Source organism: Helianthus annuus, chromosome 7, assembly GCF_002127325.2.
Source record: "Helianthus annuus cultivar XRQ/B chromosome 7, HanXRQr2.0-SUNRISE, whole genome shotgun sequence".
Classification (NCBI taxonomy): Eukaryota; Viridiplantae; Streptophyta; class Magnoliopsida; order Asterales; family Asteraceae; genus Helianthus; species Helianthus annuus.
The window spans coordinates 110,378,768-110,398,291 of NC_035439.2; the positions used below are offsets into that span (position 1 = coordinate 110,378,768).

The window sequence follows — 19,524 nt, forward strand, 5'->3', positions numbered from 1 at the left end:
TTTTTTTTTTCTAGGAATTTCATGAGCATTACAACTATACCCTTTTTTTTTATTCTATGAACTCTACAAGATGAGCAAGTGTCTTAAGGCATCTAACACATACGAAACATATTTCAAATTGCAGAAACATGTATCATACACAAATTAAATCATACGGAGTTACTAACATGACAACGTAAACGTGGAACGAACTAAATTAAATTTAAATGTGGTGAAAACAAAGTAAAACATATCGAAATTCTGATTATTAATACATAAAGGGATTTAGATAGGCACCGGTCCACATAATAGGAATCCAAAAGCGCACATATGTACATGTAATTCACAATTACGTTCATGACCGTAATTGTCAATCACCTTACATCAATGCCCTAATGGTCCTCCCATCATGCATCTCGATAACTTATCCAAATTGTAAGGCAGGCAAAGTGACGATAAAAGAATGATTATCGGTTGTTATAATTCTAAGACATAATCAAATAATAACTAAAGTAGATGTGTTGATCTTGATAGAATATAAAACTGATGTGAAACACCCCTTGAAGCACATATGGTAGCAAGGTTCTTATGGTGCGTAATCGAGTTCGTTCGATGCCGTACTCATTTCAGCCGAGTCATACACCATGTCCCAAGTCATTTAATGACTTAGATAATGAAACCACAGTGATGATGGAACAACTATTCCACACATTCGAGATACATTTAATTACTCTACAATTTTTAAAAGCATATACGCAGCAAGACTATTTAGTTTGTATAAACATTTGGATATAATCGAAACTAATAACTTATTAAATTTACTAACAAATCTTTATTTGATAAAAATGATGATTTTTCTACAGTTGAAAATTTGTATTTAACTAACAAATAATTTAGATAACCTAGACATTAAAAATAAATACCGGAGAACTTGCAAAAATCTCGTACACTGATATGGAACAAGAAAAGGAAACAAAACCGACGCAAAACAAATACTGAGATAAACACTTATAACATGCGTTGACAGATATAAAACTAAACACACGATCTAAATCTAACTCGAAAACTAAACCTGGCACGTAGACGTAAAACAACCAAAAACCGATGTGCATGCTACATCAAATAGTTACGACTGATATGGAAACAAGAACGAATAGTGAACATGAACGTAAGTATAGTTAGTAGTGATTCACAAAAGAAACGCCTCAAGTAGGTAGACCTAAAGACGACAAACTGGCGAGTATGAAGATTGATTGGAAGTCGCAATCCTACCCCAACGTCTACCCATTACCTCACAGGTTTACTTTTTAAGGTTTAAGTTTTTCTACAGGAAAGAGCCTTTGCTCTGATACCATAATTGTAACACCCCGGCCCGAATAGGGCTGACGTGTCACTCTTACAGATATCAAAACTAATAACCAATCCATAGAATTAAATAAAAGATCCTAATTACATTTATTACATTACTGAAATAAAGAATCTTGACTAGCAACTTCCTAACGCTCTTCACTGAAATCCCAGATCATCCCATATTACCTATAAAACAAATAGGAAAAAAAACACAAAAAAAAAATACGGCTAAGCCAAAAATTGCTCAGTAACGGAGAAATCAACAGTCCAAGTAAAGTCATATTAGCGGCACAATTACTGACACGAGTACTGAAAACAGATGTAGACAACATACTGATACAAAAACTGATACACTAACCGATCTGAAACTTTAACGAAAACTGATACGGAAACAAAAGTTATCCATACACATAACCGATATCGAACCCAACACAAAACCGTTGTAGAGACCAATACATAGCTGACCACGATGACTAAAATATTTTATCTTGTATAAACAAACTTAATGAAAACATCGTTTAAATAACCTAGTATAACGAGAGAAGTTCCTAACCTATTATTCATAGTTTGTAAATGAGACATTTAAACAAATCCAAGAAATAATAACTATCGAATATCTTAAACAATGTTTAATAATGCTATTATTTTTAAAACAAGATACTTGGCAAAAGTATTTTCTTTTATTGAGCATTTGAATGTTATCAAAATAAAATAGTTTATCACATTTCATGGAAATCAACATTAGACAAAAAGAACTAATTTTCTAACTTTGAAAAAGTTATAATTTAGAAATATAATAAATGTCATAAACCGGATTTCAAATGAAATACTTACAAAAGTTTCGTAAACTGACATGGGAAGACGATACATAATCAAAACCAAATACGTAAGACTAAACATTTTAAATACCACTAAAAATAAATCGTATAATCTTTAAAAGAAAAGAATTGTCGAACTATTATCTTTAAATAAATGTTTAGATTCAAATCCATCATTATTAATTAATCAAATTTCACAAGTTATTATTTAATTAACATAATTATTTGTATAGCTTTGGAGATTTATATTTAATAACCAAAATAATCTAGATAACTTGAGTTTAAAAGTAGAATAATTTAATCCTTACAAAATTTCTTAAACTGATAAGAAAAATGGACACGTAACAAAGATTGATGCAACGACAAATATCGACAGACACCGAATCAAATACTGAATACAGATACTTTAGGACACAAACTAAACGTGTAACACAGAATCTAAATCCCAACTGAGACTGATACTGATCGAGACAAATCTGACACAAACCGGTACAGATACTGAGTCAAAACAGACATAGCTAATACATAACAGAATCGAATACTGAACATAATTAGAAGCATAATTAACCCAATACACGATCGGAAACAAAACCGGATGCGTACAAACATATTAGACATATCAGAACCGATACTTAACGTATTCACATACAGAAACATATACTAACTTACACGACAAATATGTATCAACAAAATAAATCGTGTAACACAGAAGCACCCAAAGCCAGAAACAGAAACAGACTGGTACACAGCTAGCTAGCCCATGCACCTATGAGATGGTGAGTGTGGCGTTCACCCCTTATTCCATCTCCAGACAGACAAACAAACTCAAACTCAGAGCTAAGATCGATCTATACGCCTCTAGTGGCCAAGGTGCTACACAAGCACGAGCTAGAGACGCCGTGAACTTTGATTACGCACTGTCACGATAAGTGCCATGTCGTTGACGCCCAAACGACAAGCCAGACATGCTTGGGTGACAGAGTACAAATACTAAGGCCTTATAAATAATTTTACAGGGAAATGAAAGTTATACTAACTGGAACATGCGACCATGAGTACAAGTCTGAGGTATGGCATGCTACAACTCACTAATAAGCACACAAACATATACAAATACAAACCGACTCGTATAAGGTATCACATATCAAAAGAATATAGTTATCAAATCATTAAAATAACACTTTAAGACAGAGACAAAAATCCGTACTACAAAGTAACGGACAGAGAAAAAAAAATACTATGATAGCAAGACCAAAGAATCCGTACCAACGAGTAACGAAAAATAAAAATATACTACGATGAATGGAAAACGGAATCCGTACCTTAATTCGGCAAAGCAAAACCAACTCGGTTCGTCCTTAAGTCGTACTAACCCCTACATTTTAATTATGTTGATTAAGATTCAAGAGTTATCGACTTCCTTGTAATGTTTATTGGGTAACTGTTGTTCCGGCAGCAGAGAATTTCAGGATATTTAATTACCAAAAATCTTGTGCCTCTAAAAATCACAATTTACCTATTGTAGATTTATACTCTTTATCATTTTTAAGTCATAAATAGTATTCGGCTGATCCTACAAGAGTACAAGTGGGTTCGCTACGTGCATTAATCCTTTCAAGTTAGACAAACCAATTGATTTCGAATAGCCACCGTTGTTTCTTTTGTTTCCTTTATGTGATATACTTGTACACATACATTAATCTTAGTAGTATCAAACAGTAACCAAAAGAAATATTTAAAAACACACCGGTAAAAGTTCACAAAACCTTTATTCAAAAATTATATCTCCAAATGTATGAAGAGTAATTTTGAAAACACCAAGTTTTACTTTAAGATTAAATAAAACCATGTTAACAAAATTCTAAGTTACATAATGCGATCAGGTTTGGAAAAGATAATAATATGCCATTACTATTATTGGGTGCTCATAGTTATACATACTTTCACTTAACAGAAGCCTAATCTCTAAACTCAATTTTAATTCAAGACTTTATCTTAATTGTGTGGGAAACCATGAGGGCTAAGACTCATGAGCAAAACACAAACTATCAAAATTATTAGCGTTTTATGTTCTTAATAAAATAAGGTCTTAGTCTCCGGAACAAAACGAGATTACCACACCACATCCGAACCAACTAATAAAAAAAATAACAGAAGCAAAAGAGCGGACTGTTACCTCAATAAAAGAGTGAACTGAATGGATTAGAGCGGTGACAAAGGCCGGTTCAAGATGAATACGTGGTGGTATACGGCCGTGTACGGAGCAGCTCGACAGCTGCGGATGGAGGTGCCATGACGAAGTAATGACGCGAGTGCTTATCGCGGAGAAATAAGGCAGTGTAGAACTCGAGATCAGAAGTGTATATGCATGTTTTGGCAGGGTGCGGTGGTGATCGTTGCGGCTCGAAATAGAGACTGAGTAAATCGGCTACAAGACTTAAACAGATGTTGATTGTGTTCGTTTATCGTTGTGGGTTGATGATGATGTTGAGCCGGAGTACAAACGTAGAGAAGGAAAAGGTGAGGCGGCTAATATTCTTTTTTTTTTAGGGTTCTGCTCAAGGATTTTAAAAAGTGAAAGATTGCTAATAGCATAATCTAATCCCAAAGGTTTCAGTCAATTAGTTGGAATGAAGTCAAACATTAAACTATAGCAAATAAAGTTTGCAAACTTATAGTAATTATCTTCTATGAATATAAGGGTGATCGGGGCACCCTTCGGGGACCCCTTCGGTGACACCATTTGCCGAGCGGTAAGGCACCGCCATTCATGCGGGACAGCAAATCGGTGAGGTGGTTGGGGGTAAAACCGGTGGCGGTTCACCGAAGAGAGAGGGAGGAGAGAGAGAGGGGCGGTCCAATCAATGCTTTTCTTTCTTTTTTTTTTAATAAAAACCAAGTCACCTAAGAGGGGAGTGCCGCCATCAATTTAGGGTGTTAGGGGAGTTTAAGAGGGGAGTTGACGTGGCACACAAGGATTGGTTGGGCGTAAGAGAGGGGACTCACCTCTTAGGTGAGCACCCCTTACACCCTAAGCCATTAAAACTCACTAATATTTTACTTTCTTCTTGAACGAAAATAATGTGTTTCTCAAAAAAATTATTAAAAAGGTAATTTAATGCTCATAAATACATTTATCTATCAATTTAATTAAATTTCCTTTTATAGAAGTAATTGAAATTGTATTATTTACTATATATTGTTTTTGTTGAATTTCTGAATATTACACTTATAGCTCCGACACATTAGCCCAGTTATACGTAGATAAGATTGTAGTCTTGCATGGCATACCTGTGTCTATTGTCTCTGATCGAGATACTAGATACACGTCTCATTTCTGGAAAAGTTTCCAGCAATCTTTGGGCACACGTTTGAACTTTAGTACGGCTTACCATCCTCAGACTGACGGTCAGAGTGAGCGTACTATTCAAACGTTAGAAGACATGCTGCGGGCATGTGCTATCGATTTAGGTGGTAGTTTGGATAAGAACCTACCACTAATCGAATTCTCCTACAACAATAGCTACCATACCAGCATAAAGGCTGCGCCTTTCGAGGCATTATACGGTAGAAAGTGTAGATCGCCTGTTTGTTGGGCGGAAGTGGGAGAGGTCCAATTATCAGGGCCAGAGATAGTCTTCGAAACAATGGACAAGATTGTCCAGATTCGAGAGCGTCTCAAAGCTGCCCGTGATAGGCAGAAAAGCTACGCTGATCCAAAGCGTAAGGATTTTCACTTCGAGGTAGTTGAAAAAGTGTTACTAAAAGTATCACCCTGGAAGGGGGTGATGCGCTTCGGTAAGAAGGGCAAACTGAGCCCGAGATACATAGGACCTTTCGAGGTTATCGAACGTGTCGGGTCAGTTTCCTATAAGTTGAACTTACCAAAAGAGCTCAATGGAATTCACAACGTGTTCCACATCTGCAATCTAAAGAAGTGCTTCGCTGATGAATCATTGGTGATCCCACACACAGATGTGCATATAGATGAGAGCTTGAAGTTTGTGGAGAAGCCTTTGTCGATTGAAGACCGACAAGTAAAGAAGCTTCGCAGGAAACATGTACCGATAGTTAAGGTTAAATGGGATGCCCGGAGAGGTCCCGAATTCACGTGGGAAGTTGAATCCACGATGAAAGAGAAATATCCCTATTTGTTTGAGTAAATCTCGGGTCGAGATTTATTTTAAGGGGGTGAGGATGTAACACCTCGAAATTTTGTGTCCAATAATGTATTGACACGTGTCTTGAGTTTACACGTGGCATTTAATATTAAATAAAGGACTAAAGTTGACAAACCTTGAAAGTATGTAAATTCGAGGGTTATAAATGTCAAACAAAGGTAAGTATACTGTATAGTAACCCTAAGCGATGCTCGTACCTTCAAACGAATAAATCATGGATCGTACGGAAGCGAAACGCGGAAGAAAGTGAGAGATTACAAGCTGCAGGGGTTAACTGTGTCAACATGTTTAATTATACCTCTGAGTGACCCTTTGACGTACCCGAGGCTTTGTAACAGTAAAATACGCTCACTAGAATGTACTATATAAGTTCCGCGAAGTTCTGTTTTAAAACGAGAAAATTATGATCAAATTCGTACGAGAAGGGTTAAAAGCGTCAACAATGAAAGTTAAGGCTTTCCGAATAATTAACAAACTAACCGGGGACTTAACAATGCGGGTAAATAACACGAGGCCCTTAGTTGTAAATAATCGAGGGCCAAATCGCAAAGTTACCCCTTCAAACCCGAAAGGTCAGGTTATTAATTACCAAAGATTTCGTTATTAATTACCAAGATTTAGGCAATGATTATAAAAGATTCAAAAATCTTGAAAAATAGACCTGACGCGGGCCGCGTAAAGGTTAAGGGTTAGTTAACGCGGGCCGCGAGCCACCTGTTAATCCGGTTTCTAACTTATGGGTTCAGGCGGCCCGCGACCAAGATGCATGAACCCTTAACATGGGCCGCGTGGGACACACAGTAACAGAAACATGGGCAGCTTCAATGATTTGGCTTGTAGACGAACTTGTGAGCAATCAATGAAGCATGGGCGCCCTCTACCTGACCCCTAGCACCTCAGGACACTTGTTGATCATCCATGAGCAATGTAGGATGTGTTGTGATGATCTTGTTCACCAAACTTTGCTATAAAGGGCCATACTTGGTTCACAAATGAAACACACCTCAAAACACATCTTCTGATCATTCCTGGAGCTCACAAGCTTTCTTCTAACATTCCTAAGTCGTGCACAAGTCTCTGTAAGTATGCCAAACCTTCTATGGCTTTGTTTTTGCTAAGTTTAGCCTAAAAGTCAATTCGTCGTAACTAACGATTGACTTTGCGATAAATCACGAATGATCCAGTGAATTGTCGAATCAAAAGTAGTTATGTGTTGGTATTTATGTGGGTAATAAACCCCTAAAAGGGTTCCCCCTGATCACCACTCTAACTAGTTCAAATGTCGAGTCAAACGTATACTTAAAAAGTCAACAGAAAGCCATTTTTGCGATTCTTGCATAATCTGTAATATAGATGATATGAAACCTGTTTGAACACTCATAAAACATGATAATAAGTATACTAACTTGTCTAAGCTCATTTGATTCGGCCATTTGCTATATTGACCCGGTTCGGGGCCGAATGTCGCAAAAGTTTGACTTTTGCTTTGACTTCAGTTCTGACCCGTTTTAGTGCAATGTAGATATGCCTTAGGACTCTCTTAGGACCAGGTCACGTGATTATATCACCCTCTGTGACCGGTTCGTTGTTTGTCCGAGTCTTTTACGCATTTCCGTTAATTACTAAAAAGTTGACCGTAACGCCCTTTTTAAAATGAAACGAGTATTTCGGACACGTGAAGGGACCATAACCTTGCTTACTAAATCCTAAGCATGTCCCTAAAGTTTCACGCCAATCCGAGGTCTAGAATAGGAGTTATGCTAAATAGCGCAATTAAAGGAAACTTTTGTAATAAACGGCGCGATTAGCATAACGCCTACCTAAACCAAGATTTCGACACCAAACCTTTTATTTACTGTTGTAAAATAATATTTTGGGATTTTTAAAGATTTTTAATTAATTTTAACCTGCACATAACCTGCGGTTATGGCTACGGTTCGGTAAATACCGAATATACCCTTTTCGGCCAAAACTTGAGTTCTACAAGGTCTTTTGACCCGATTCCAGTTGCTACTGCTTTTAAATAATAAATAAAGTATTTTGAACTTTATAAACTGATCGGGAAACTCAGATTTCCTGTAGAACCCAGAAACCTCTTTTATAATCTTTAAAAAGACCGAAATACCCCTTCGGGGCATAAAATGAACCTAAACTCGTTACGGGTATCACGGAAGGTATCCTACTGATACCACAACCTCTTTAAGGCATATTGACTTGGGAAACAAGTGTAGGACTCTTACGGTTACCCATTGCGCCTACTGCACGCACGGTTCGGCTTATGTAACTAGTTTACATAAATTAGCCGATACGGGTCAAACCATATTATTTTGACCCCAAAATCCAGAGTGTGAATATTAAACCCATATAAAACAAGTCTTCGAACTTGTTGGGCCAGAATCACATTCCATTCTCGGTTTTCGCCTTTCACGCGATTAAACCGTATCTATCCCTTGAAACTGACCGGTCTAGGCTACGGCTAATATAAAGACCCGTTAGGATTCTAATAGGTTATTTTAAAACCTTCGTTCCAGAATAGGAGCCCCAGTAAAAGATATCTGTGATTTAATCAATTAAGGACAATACTTGCAAAGGTAAATACTTTTAACTTATTTCCGTATTACGGGCTTGGGTTACGGTATATATAAAATACCGCTTGATCCAGCATCAAATCTTCCATCGTTTGGTGGTTAATTGAATAATTTGATCGGCTCGTTTAAACAGTCTTGTTACTTAAAAGCCTTTGGGGGGTTAATGACCATGTCCCGGATATCCTTGGCATCATTTTACGAAATGGCCACGACCTCGGCATTATGTCTATAATTAATAAAAGATGTAACCGTTGGTTTACCCACCTCGGTTTTACGCAATGTGGTGTGTCTATTGATCTTTAACCCGGACTAGATCCGGGCTACTGAACGCAAAAGGAACATGTAATTCGTTCACAAGATTATAATATTAAATAATTCTCCCAAGTTATAAAAGAGTTTGTGCCTTGTGCATTCAAATCAATTTTAATAAACATTTTCAAAAGTGTCGATTGAATGTATTTACCAGTGTAAACTGACGTATTTTCCCAAAAAGATTAACTGGAGGTACTAAACGTAATCGGCTGGCTATAGCTCCTTAGCATCTTAAGAAGTCTCGCAAGCTTTGATGCCTTGTCTGTTGAACAATACTTTTTATTATTTTGATCCCCCTGTGGATACCATTCGACTATTTGTGATACATTCGATATTACAATCAATGGTTGAATTATATTTATCTTTATGTTTCCGCTGTGCATTCATATATTGTGTGGTTTGACTATAATGTTGCCAACTACGTCACGATAATCCCCCACCGGGCCCACCGGTGAGACACGTGGAAATCGGGGTGTGACATTTATGTCAAGTCAAAAGTCGTAAGTAAGAAATCTTATTTTTGACCATTTAATTTACTTCTGCATAGTTCAACATCGCTTTTTAATAATAACTACTAAAATTCTTGGTGCGTTACGACTGAAATTCGACCAGGATCGGGTTGATTTGACAGTATGATACCGATACTAGGTATAATCATCAAAATAGAAACATTGATCAAAAAACATAAAAATTAACACCATACCGGTTCGGAAAATGTCACATTGTTAACGGTAATGATATTGTTCGATCAAGGTCATATCGGTTTGGTTTGGTTCATAACGGAAACGGTAGGAACATTGAGAAAACCATACAAACGAATACTAAACTACTACCAATGTGTTTTAGACGATATCAGTTCAGTACATCACAGTAGAGAACTGAAAATACATTTGTCTTTGACTCATTTACTTTTGAATACAACTCTCATCGAAACGTGTAGATGAAAATACATACGTCACATTATATTATTAAAATAATGAAAAAGGTAAATGACATCACTTTTATTAGATGAACACGTCACATTATATTATTAAAATAATAAAAGGGTAAACGACGTCACTTTAATCAGCTCAGCCCATTACGTTACCGACACTCGCTATAGCAACAAAAAAACTTGAAAATCATAAAAATGAATACCGATACCAGTTAATGTCGAAACATTTTAAATATAATTTTGTCGAGACGCGAATGAAAATAAAGTTTTAGAAAATATCGTGTTTTAAAAGTTTTAAGAAAAGAAAATATACTTACAAATAAATATAGTACAAAAATATGCTTTGTAACTCGGTTTTTAATAAAATTTATTTTGATACATAAACACCTTCTTTAATAAATTACATTAAGATAATAATAATAATAATAACATTCTTTCCTTAAGAACACGTATTTTCACAATCCTGCTTCGTTCAAAAGTTACGTGGATTAAATCAAAACCAATATGGCAGAGTTAAAGATAAGATACCCACATCAATAATTGAAGTAATACTGTTTTATATGTGGATTGATAGTCGCAATCAATTTTGTTTTATTTATTTTTAGTTTTTTTGAAGCGGATTGATTGCGACCAGCTTTGTGAAGGCAACGTTGTAAATATACATGTAATTTGCGCAGGGCCGGCTCAATTATTTTGGTGGCCTAAAACGAAGTAAAACTTGTGGTATTTTTTCCAAAAAAACGTATGTAATTGAAAGTTAAACTTGAAGGACCCAAGTGTATTAATTGAAAAATTATGTTAAAATTTAAAAACAAAAAAAAAAATGGAAGAAAATGGTGAACCAGGGATTTGAACCCGGGTCTCACCAACATCCATACATACACAAAACCACTACACTACCAACCATCAATCTGTTTGATAACCCACACCCTAAATTAAGTTTTTATAAATGGACTTTGGTTTCATCAAATCATGGAGGCCCTATAGTTTTGGTGGCCCAAGACTAAAGCCTCATTTAACTTGGGCTTGGGTCGGCCCTGCATTTGCGTCTCTAAAGGGCGGTGGGGGCGCAATTAGGTTCGAGCTCGGGCGGATTTTGGTTGGCAAGGCAACACTACCACAACCCATATAGCTTCCTTTGGCGTAGGTGTGTAAACAAATCGAATGAACACGAACGGGGCATGTATGTGCTCGTTCATTTAACATTAAATGAACATGAACATATAATCGAACATTTTTTTGTTATCTTGGTTCATTAAGAAAATAGGCATGTTCATGTTCTTTTATGTTCAGTCACAAACGTAAACGAACATAAACAAACAAACGTATATATGAACATAATTTAACATACATAAATGAACATTAATAAACATAACTGAACAAATATAAACAAGCTTATATGTACATGATTGACCAAACATAAAGTAGTTGTTAAATATAAACTAGTGATTAATTACGATAAGTTCTATTGACAAGCGATCTTTAATTACTGGAAAACCAACTTACTAACTAGCTATTTTTTATATTAGTCAGAAGTCCTTTTTATGAATATTTATGTAAATATAATTACTTATGTATTTATTAAAATTTAACAAACAAACATAAACGAACGAACATAAATGAACTTAAATAAACGAACATAAATGATAAATGAACGAATAAAATGGACGTTCACATACATAAATGAACGAACAAAACGTGTGTTCATGTTAATTTGTTCGTTTTATTAAAAAAAATTGAAAAATAAACTTCATTAAAAGACACCTCCGACCCAAACGGGCAAAAGGCCAAACAAACAAACACCCCCGACCCAAACGGGCAAAGGACACAGAAATTACATTAAATGAACACAAAGTTTTGTTCATGCTCTTTCGGTTATTAAATAAACGAACTTTTTCGCAAAACACTTATTAACGTATAGTTGTTTAAGGGATTTTTTATAATAAATGTTCCAATTTTGTATTTGATGATGGTTCTTTAGAAATTTCCTAACATATAGAGTTTGATTAAAAAAAGTTATCTTGTTTTTATTTTTACTCGTGACTATTAACCTTCAAAACTGAAATTAAGTTTTCATCTTGAATTATTTATCAACACTAAAACTTTATTCGTTACCTTTAGTTACTCATTTCTCACTTCTTCATTCTTCAATCTTTTGTTATTTGATTTCTCTCATCTCAAGCTAAATATCTTAACTAAAATTTGTTAATTATGGATGAGAGATAGTAAACAAAAACAACTAAAAAGACATCAATTACAATATATATATATATATATATATATATATATATAGAGAGAGAGAGAGAGAGAGAGGAAGGTTAACATACAAAAAGCCTTATCGTACTTCACGTACGCGACAAGCGTAACCATCAGATCAGGGCCATAATCATGCATGGATCAGTTAATCACGCATGAGATCAGTTATTTGGTGATAATCACGCATGGGAGCATAAATAATCACGCATGGGAGCATTAATAACGCATGGAAATGTAATCACGCACGTTGTTTTTCTGTCGTGTACGTTAACGTACGTTAAGCCCTTTTGTACATTATACTTTCTCTCTCTCTCTCTCTCTCTCTCTCTCTATATATATATATATATATATATATATATATATATATATATATATATATATATATATATATATATATATATATATATATATATGTAAGTATCTATAGAAAACCCACTTTAATTTAGAAAACCCGGGAAACTCAAAGCTCCCGATGTTTTTTTTTTCTTGAAAAAATTTACACATGTTATATACATGTTTTTAAGGGTTTTGGGCAAGAAAAATCAAAAAAAGCGCCGAGTAGATATTTTAAAAAAAAATAAACAAGTTTTGGTGTAACACATGTTACAAATATTTCGGATGAATGTAACATGTGTTACACCAAAACTTGTTTATTTTTTTTTTTTAAATATCTATTTGGCGCTTTTTTGATTTTTTTTGCCTAAAACCCTTAAAAACATGTATATAACATGTGTAAATTTTTTCAAGAAAAAAAAAACATCGGGAGCTTAGAGTTTCCCAGGTTTTCTAAATTAAAGTGGGTTTTCTATACATCCTTCCCCTATATATAGGCTAATTATAAGGAGAAAACCCACTCCAGTTGACTAAACCCAAGAAACCCAATTGTGTGGACAATAAGCTTCCACGTGTTTTTTGTAACATATAGCTTAAAGGGTAAATTTGAAAATTCACCTCCATCCATCAATTAATTAATGTAATAGTTTCAAACTTTTCACCTGACACATTTTTGTACTACATTGAAAAACTTTATCTCTTTAATATAATAATTCACTCTTCTCCATAAAGTAGTCTTTATTGTTACCTCCATCACCGTCATTTTTTTACAAAGCTTATCTCTCTCATCTCAACCAAACTACATCAAGCTTCATAGAAAGGCTTTTGTTCCAGATTTAAAAAAACATCCACCACTACTAGAAATCTCTCTCATCTCAACCAAACTACATCAAGCATCATAGAAAGACTTTTGTTCCGAATTAAAAAAAACACCCACCACTACTAGAATTTTGTTCCAGATTGAAAAGAATACCCACCACCATTGCAGCGGTGGTTACCAGATCCGATGTGTGAGTTAAGATCTAGATGTAATAGATATGGCAGCTTGAAGAAAATCGCACATGAATATGAATATGAATATGAAGATGATGATGATGAATAAGATACGAAGATGACGATGAATCAGATATGAATCTTGTTACTTTTTTTAAATTCTCTTTATGTTTTTTTTATCTAAAATTGCACATTTTTTGTAAGTGTTTTTAGTTGAATCAGGTATTTAAGGTATGAAATGTGTAAAAATGTGTTATTTATGACTTTTCCCCCTCTCTCTCTCTCTATCTCTCTCTCTATATCTTTATCTTCTATTTCATTTCCAGTTCTTAAAGATCTTCATCCAGATCTAAAAGTGATCTGAATCCAAAAGATGATCCAGTTCAAAAGATCATCATCCAGATGCTCCAACTTTTTTCTGAATATGTTTTTTTTTTTGTTCAAGAAGATGAATGTTTTTAATTTCTTGATTTATCAATTTTTTGTGTAAAATTTGTTCAAGAAAAAATGCATGTTATATTTTTTCGTGTCACATAAATAATGTACGTTTACATAAAATAAAGTGAATTGTTACACTTTTTTAGATTATTGTAAAAATAAAGTGTGTTGTTACATGCAACTTTTTTCTGGATATTTTGTTTTTTTTTTGTTCAAGAAAATGAATGTTTTTAATTTCTTGATTGATCAATTTTTTGTGTTAAATTTGTTCAAGAAAAAATGCATGTTACATTTTTCCGTGTCACATAAATAATGTACGTTTACATAAAATAAAGTGCATTGTTACACTTTTTTAGATTATTGTAAAAATAAGTGTGTTGTTACATTTTTTTATGTTATATTTTATATGTTATAGATTTTTTGGTTTTGTTTTTACCATGTTACATTTTATTTTTGCCTCAGATTTTTGTACATTTTTGCTGTATTTACATAAAATAAAGTGCATTGTTACACTTTTTTAGATTATTGTAAAAATAAGTGTGTTGTTACATTTTTTATGTTACATTTTATATGTTATGGATTTTTTGGTTTTGTTTTTACTATGTTACATTTTTTTTTGCCTCAGATTTTTGTACATTTTTGCTGTATCCGTGTTACATTTTTTTTTCACTGAGATTTTTGTACATTTTTGCTCTATGTGTGTTTGATCATGTGCTTTTGTTGATGGTTGCTTGAATATCTTTTTTTTCATGACAACGTTGTGTATTAATTAAGAAAATTAGTATATAGAAAAATAATTCACATTTTTGACGTGCATTTTCGGAAATTTTCTTTATACCAACAAAATAATAACAATAAAGGACTGTTATTAGTGACAATAAATGTGGTGATTGTAGTTAGCAAGATTGAGTTAATAAAAAATAATCACAACATAAAAGGAGGAATCGAACCAAGCCCTCATGCAAGATTGTAATTATTATATATATTTGTTCAAGTTTTTATTATGTATATAATAAAAATAACAGATTGAATAAACGACTTTTGGGTTTCAACAATATTAAATTTGTGATAATGACCCAAGTTACCAAGAATCTGCTGCTTTATTTTCTGTAAAAAAATTTTAAAGAATTTTGAGAGATGGAGGATGATGGGATAAAGAGACAGAGAGAGAGAGAAATTGTTAAAAAAATTGGATGTAATAATGATCATGGAGACAACTGACAAAAGTTTCATTCTTCCAAGAAGAAAATTCTCACACATTATTCCCATTTTATCCCTTAAGTGTACTATTATTGATTAGAATATTAAAAAGTAATATATATTACACTAAAAGACATCACAACCATCCATCTTTTTTAATCAATGGTAGATCTTGGGTTTTCAGGGTTTAATCAACTGGAGTGGGTTTTCGATTTATCCTTACCCTATATATATATATATATATATATATATATATATATATATATATATATATATATATATATATATATATATATATATATATATATATATATATATATATTGATTTGAGTTGTAGTTATTGGTTAATTTAAATTGTTACTAAGTCGCCATGTATGATTCATATTTGCAAATGAACATTAGACGGATCAACCAGAAACACAACAGTTCTAGTGATCCAAATTAGGGATCAAGTCTTTAACAAAAATATATATGGTTCGTTTTTTAGTTCACGTATCCGTCAACCCAAAAACCTAAAATCCTTAACTCAACCCATCAACAAAACACCATTTAGCAATTTATGCATGACTTCTTAGCTAATGATCTAATGGTATGGTGTTTGTCCTCATAATAGTAATCTTGATTTATAATCTTTGCAAGTACAAGGTATTTGTATTTACCTGTAAAAATTGCTATTTAAAAAACACCATTTACATCCTTACTTATAAATCTTCCTATACTAATAAACGAAAATCATTTTTGGACACGTGTCATTTTCTGGTGTTTTCTCACTTTTTTTTTCCATTTATCTCTCACATTAAATAATAATAATTTTAAACAAAATATTAGATAAGAATAAATATTTAAATAAGGATAAACATTTGTTTTATTAGGATCATATTAAATAATAATAATAATTTTTTAAAAAAATAGATAAGAATATGAACATTTATTTTTATAATAATAATAATAATAATAATAATAATAATTTGAAAAAAATATACCTCATTCAAAAAGAATTGATTTTACGGTATAATTCAAAACAATGATGAAACATATAAAAACGTGGGGATTGATCTCCACCTTTTTGTACCGTAAACTCTTTTAAATATAAATTTAAGACGAGTGTATTATGAATGAAATAAACAAATAAGCATAAAGGTGCATAAAACTAACTAAAATAATTGTATCTCATAATTTGAATGTATAATAAAAACGGGATTCAACCACATGTAATACATGTGTTTTTAACCTAATAATAAATTAAAAAAAAAAGAAAGCAAAATGTTACATCAATGTTTATTTTTAAAAGATAAATCTTGATGACGTACTATTTGTGTTAACATATGATATTATATTTTATTCAACATGTGCAATATACGAGTTTTTATAAAAGATACATCTTTTTTATTATTTATCATATAAAATTAAATTTACGCAACCCGCGTAATACACGGGGTTCTAACCTAGTTTACATTATACAATAATATTCATTATATTATAACAAGTTTCTTTTTTTTTAACACTAAAATTCTATGATTGATAGAATTGGACAAACATATGCTGTAAAAACCAAAAAAATACTGTAAAAAAGAAAATTGATAACTAACACCCCCAATTACATCCATCTATTTTACATCAAAACATATATAAGACTAAAAAACCAGTCCCAAACTCTATATATGACCAAAATTTAATGAGTAAGGTAATGTTGAATGATTAGACATAGGGGAGGAGCAAAAATCAAGGGTGGATGAATCAAAGGGTAAACAAGAATACCTCTGGAAACTGACTACAATGATGTATTGGTGTCAAGTGTCAACCCTAATATTTTTTTTTTTTTGAAAAGAGAACTTCATTAAAAAACACCTAACTCGAAACCCGAGCCAGGCAAGAACAACAAACAAAAGAAGCTACAACAACGAAAAATTACACCAATCTAACCATGAGATATGGTTGTTACTAGATCTATACTTGAACCACAAATACCCAAAGGACTTAACGTCGCAAAAGATACTCTCCACTTTGGCCTCAATACCCGAGAAGACAGCCTTGTTCCGGGCCTTCCATAAACACCAAATAGCTGAAAAGATGATCCCCTGAATAACCGGTTTCTCGACAACTTTGACATGGCTTGACTTGTACACCTCCAACAAATCATGAAAAGAAAACGCAAAGATAGGAGGAATGCGACACCACAGACTCACCTTTTGCCACAGAACAATCGCGACGACACACGACGTGAATAAATGATCGACCGACTCGGCCTCCGACTTACACAGAGGACATAGCCCGTCACCCACCTGCATCCCTCTTTTACTTAAAGCGTCTGCCGTTGGGATTCTGCCCATCTCCGCTTTCCAAACGAACAGATTGCACTTACTCGGCACCCACTTATTCCAATCAAGGACGTACTCGACCGAAATCGAAGAGGCTGCAGCCATAGCCTTTTTAACCGAGTTGACAGCAAACAGGCCCTTCGGATCTCCCAACCATTTCCAGCCATCCTCTCTCGAACTGAGAGAGACCGGAGCAATAACCTGCAACAAAGCGGACAGCTCGTCCGACTCCGCTCCCGGGTCCGGATCGTGCTTCCAAAGCCAGCTTCCCAAGACGCGATCACGAACGGAACAAGTGTCAACCCTAATATATTCTTCCATCTTGTTCTCAGCAAAAGATTCCCATGTTGATTTTGACCCTTCACACATTCATATATACATATATATTAATTTGAAACATATGGATGAATAGTGCTAGAGTAATTTTTTCTTTTTTTTATCTTTGACTTTGTCTTTTTGTTTTTTTGTTACTTTTAACTTTTAGTATTAACTCTTACGACCCTTTAACTTTCTAAATACTTTTTAATCGAGTTTTACGTCTTTATTTTTATTTACGTGTCGATATAAACTTAAGTTAATTTACGTTTCGACATTTTTTTTTGTGTTTTCTCAACTTTCAGTATTAACACTGACAACCCTTTAACTTTCTAAATATTCTTGTAGTCGGTGATTTTTTGTTCATTTTTTTTTCTTTTTGCTTTTTTTTTTTTTTTTTTTTTGCTTTTTTTTTTTGCTTTTAACATTTATATTTCAGCATTGACTCTTACAACCTCTTAACTTTCTAAATACTTTTTAATCGAGTTTTACGTCTTTATTTTTATTTACATGTCGAAATAAACTTAAGTTGACTTACATTTCGACAATTTTTTTTTTTTGTATTTTCTCAACTTTTAGCATTGACACTGACAACCGTTTAACTTTTAAGTACTTTTGTAATCGAGTTTTTCGGTCGATGTAAAACACATGTCGTCATACTTTTGTACTTATCACGACTTTATTTTGTAAGTTTCCTCTTTCAACTGCTATATCGGATCAAAAATCGGGTTGCCCCGCCGCGAAGCGCGGCTATAACCCACTAGTTTTTATCATTATATAAAAATATATTTTTCTATACCATCTCTCTTTCTGTGCCTATGTACTTACCTAGAGAAACAAGGGATTCAATTTACTTATTCTAATAAAAGTATACACATAAGAAAATCTGTTGAACAATTATATATTCTAAATCACAAATTATTTAAGCTATTTCTCTTTCTCTTGTAGCTGCCTGTTAATTCTCAAGTGTCAAGTATATATAATATCGGTTTACTATTTTTCATTTGCATATATTTTTCTTCATGTATAACAAAAAATAAATATGTTGGTTATGTTTCTATGTATAAAAGTATACGAAGTAGGTATACAAGGTACACATATCAAGAATAATCATACGAAAAACCCGAAAACGAACTAACATGATCCATTTTAGCTACATATCCGACCTCGAAAGGACATATACGAGAAAACGACATCCACACTGGAAGAGCAACCATACGTGGTCCTAACAATCCTCAAGCACAAATGCAAGCCATAAGATTATAAATTTGGTCCCTATGATTCTCTTTATTCATCATCATCTTTAACTTTAACCATTATAATTGATTTATGAACTCAAACCTTTAACCGTCTAGTTATTATCAAATTCTATTAATTTAATTATCACAATTATGGGTGAAATGAAAAGTAACCATGATAATGGTTCGTCATGGAACCACGCGTACGGGGTGTCATTGTGCTTGTATGGAATAAATTCTTTTAGGGAAGAGTCAAGGAAAATTAAACTGC

The 19,524-nt window shown here is 33.4% G+C and overlaps 1 protein-coding gene across 1 annotated transcript; it reads right to left on the bottom strand.

The window, feature by feature from the left end:
• Positions 1 to 17,274: 17,274 nt before the first annotated feature.
• LOC110924964 lies at positions 17,275 to 18,021 on the bottom strand. The gene has a single exon (XM_022168938.1). The coding sequence runs from the start codon at positions 18,019 to 18,021 to the stop codon at positions 17,275 to 17,277; it is 747 nt and encodes a 248-aa protein (XP_022024630.1).
• Between the last annotated feature and the right edge of the window lie 1,503 nt (positions 18,022 to 19,524).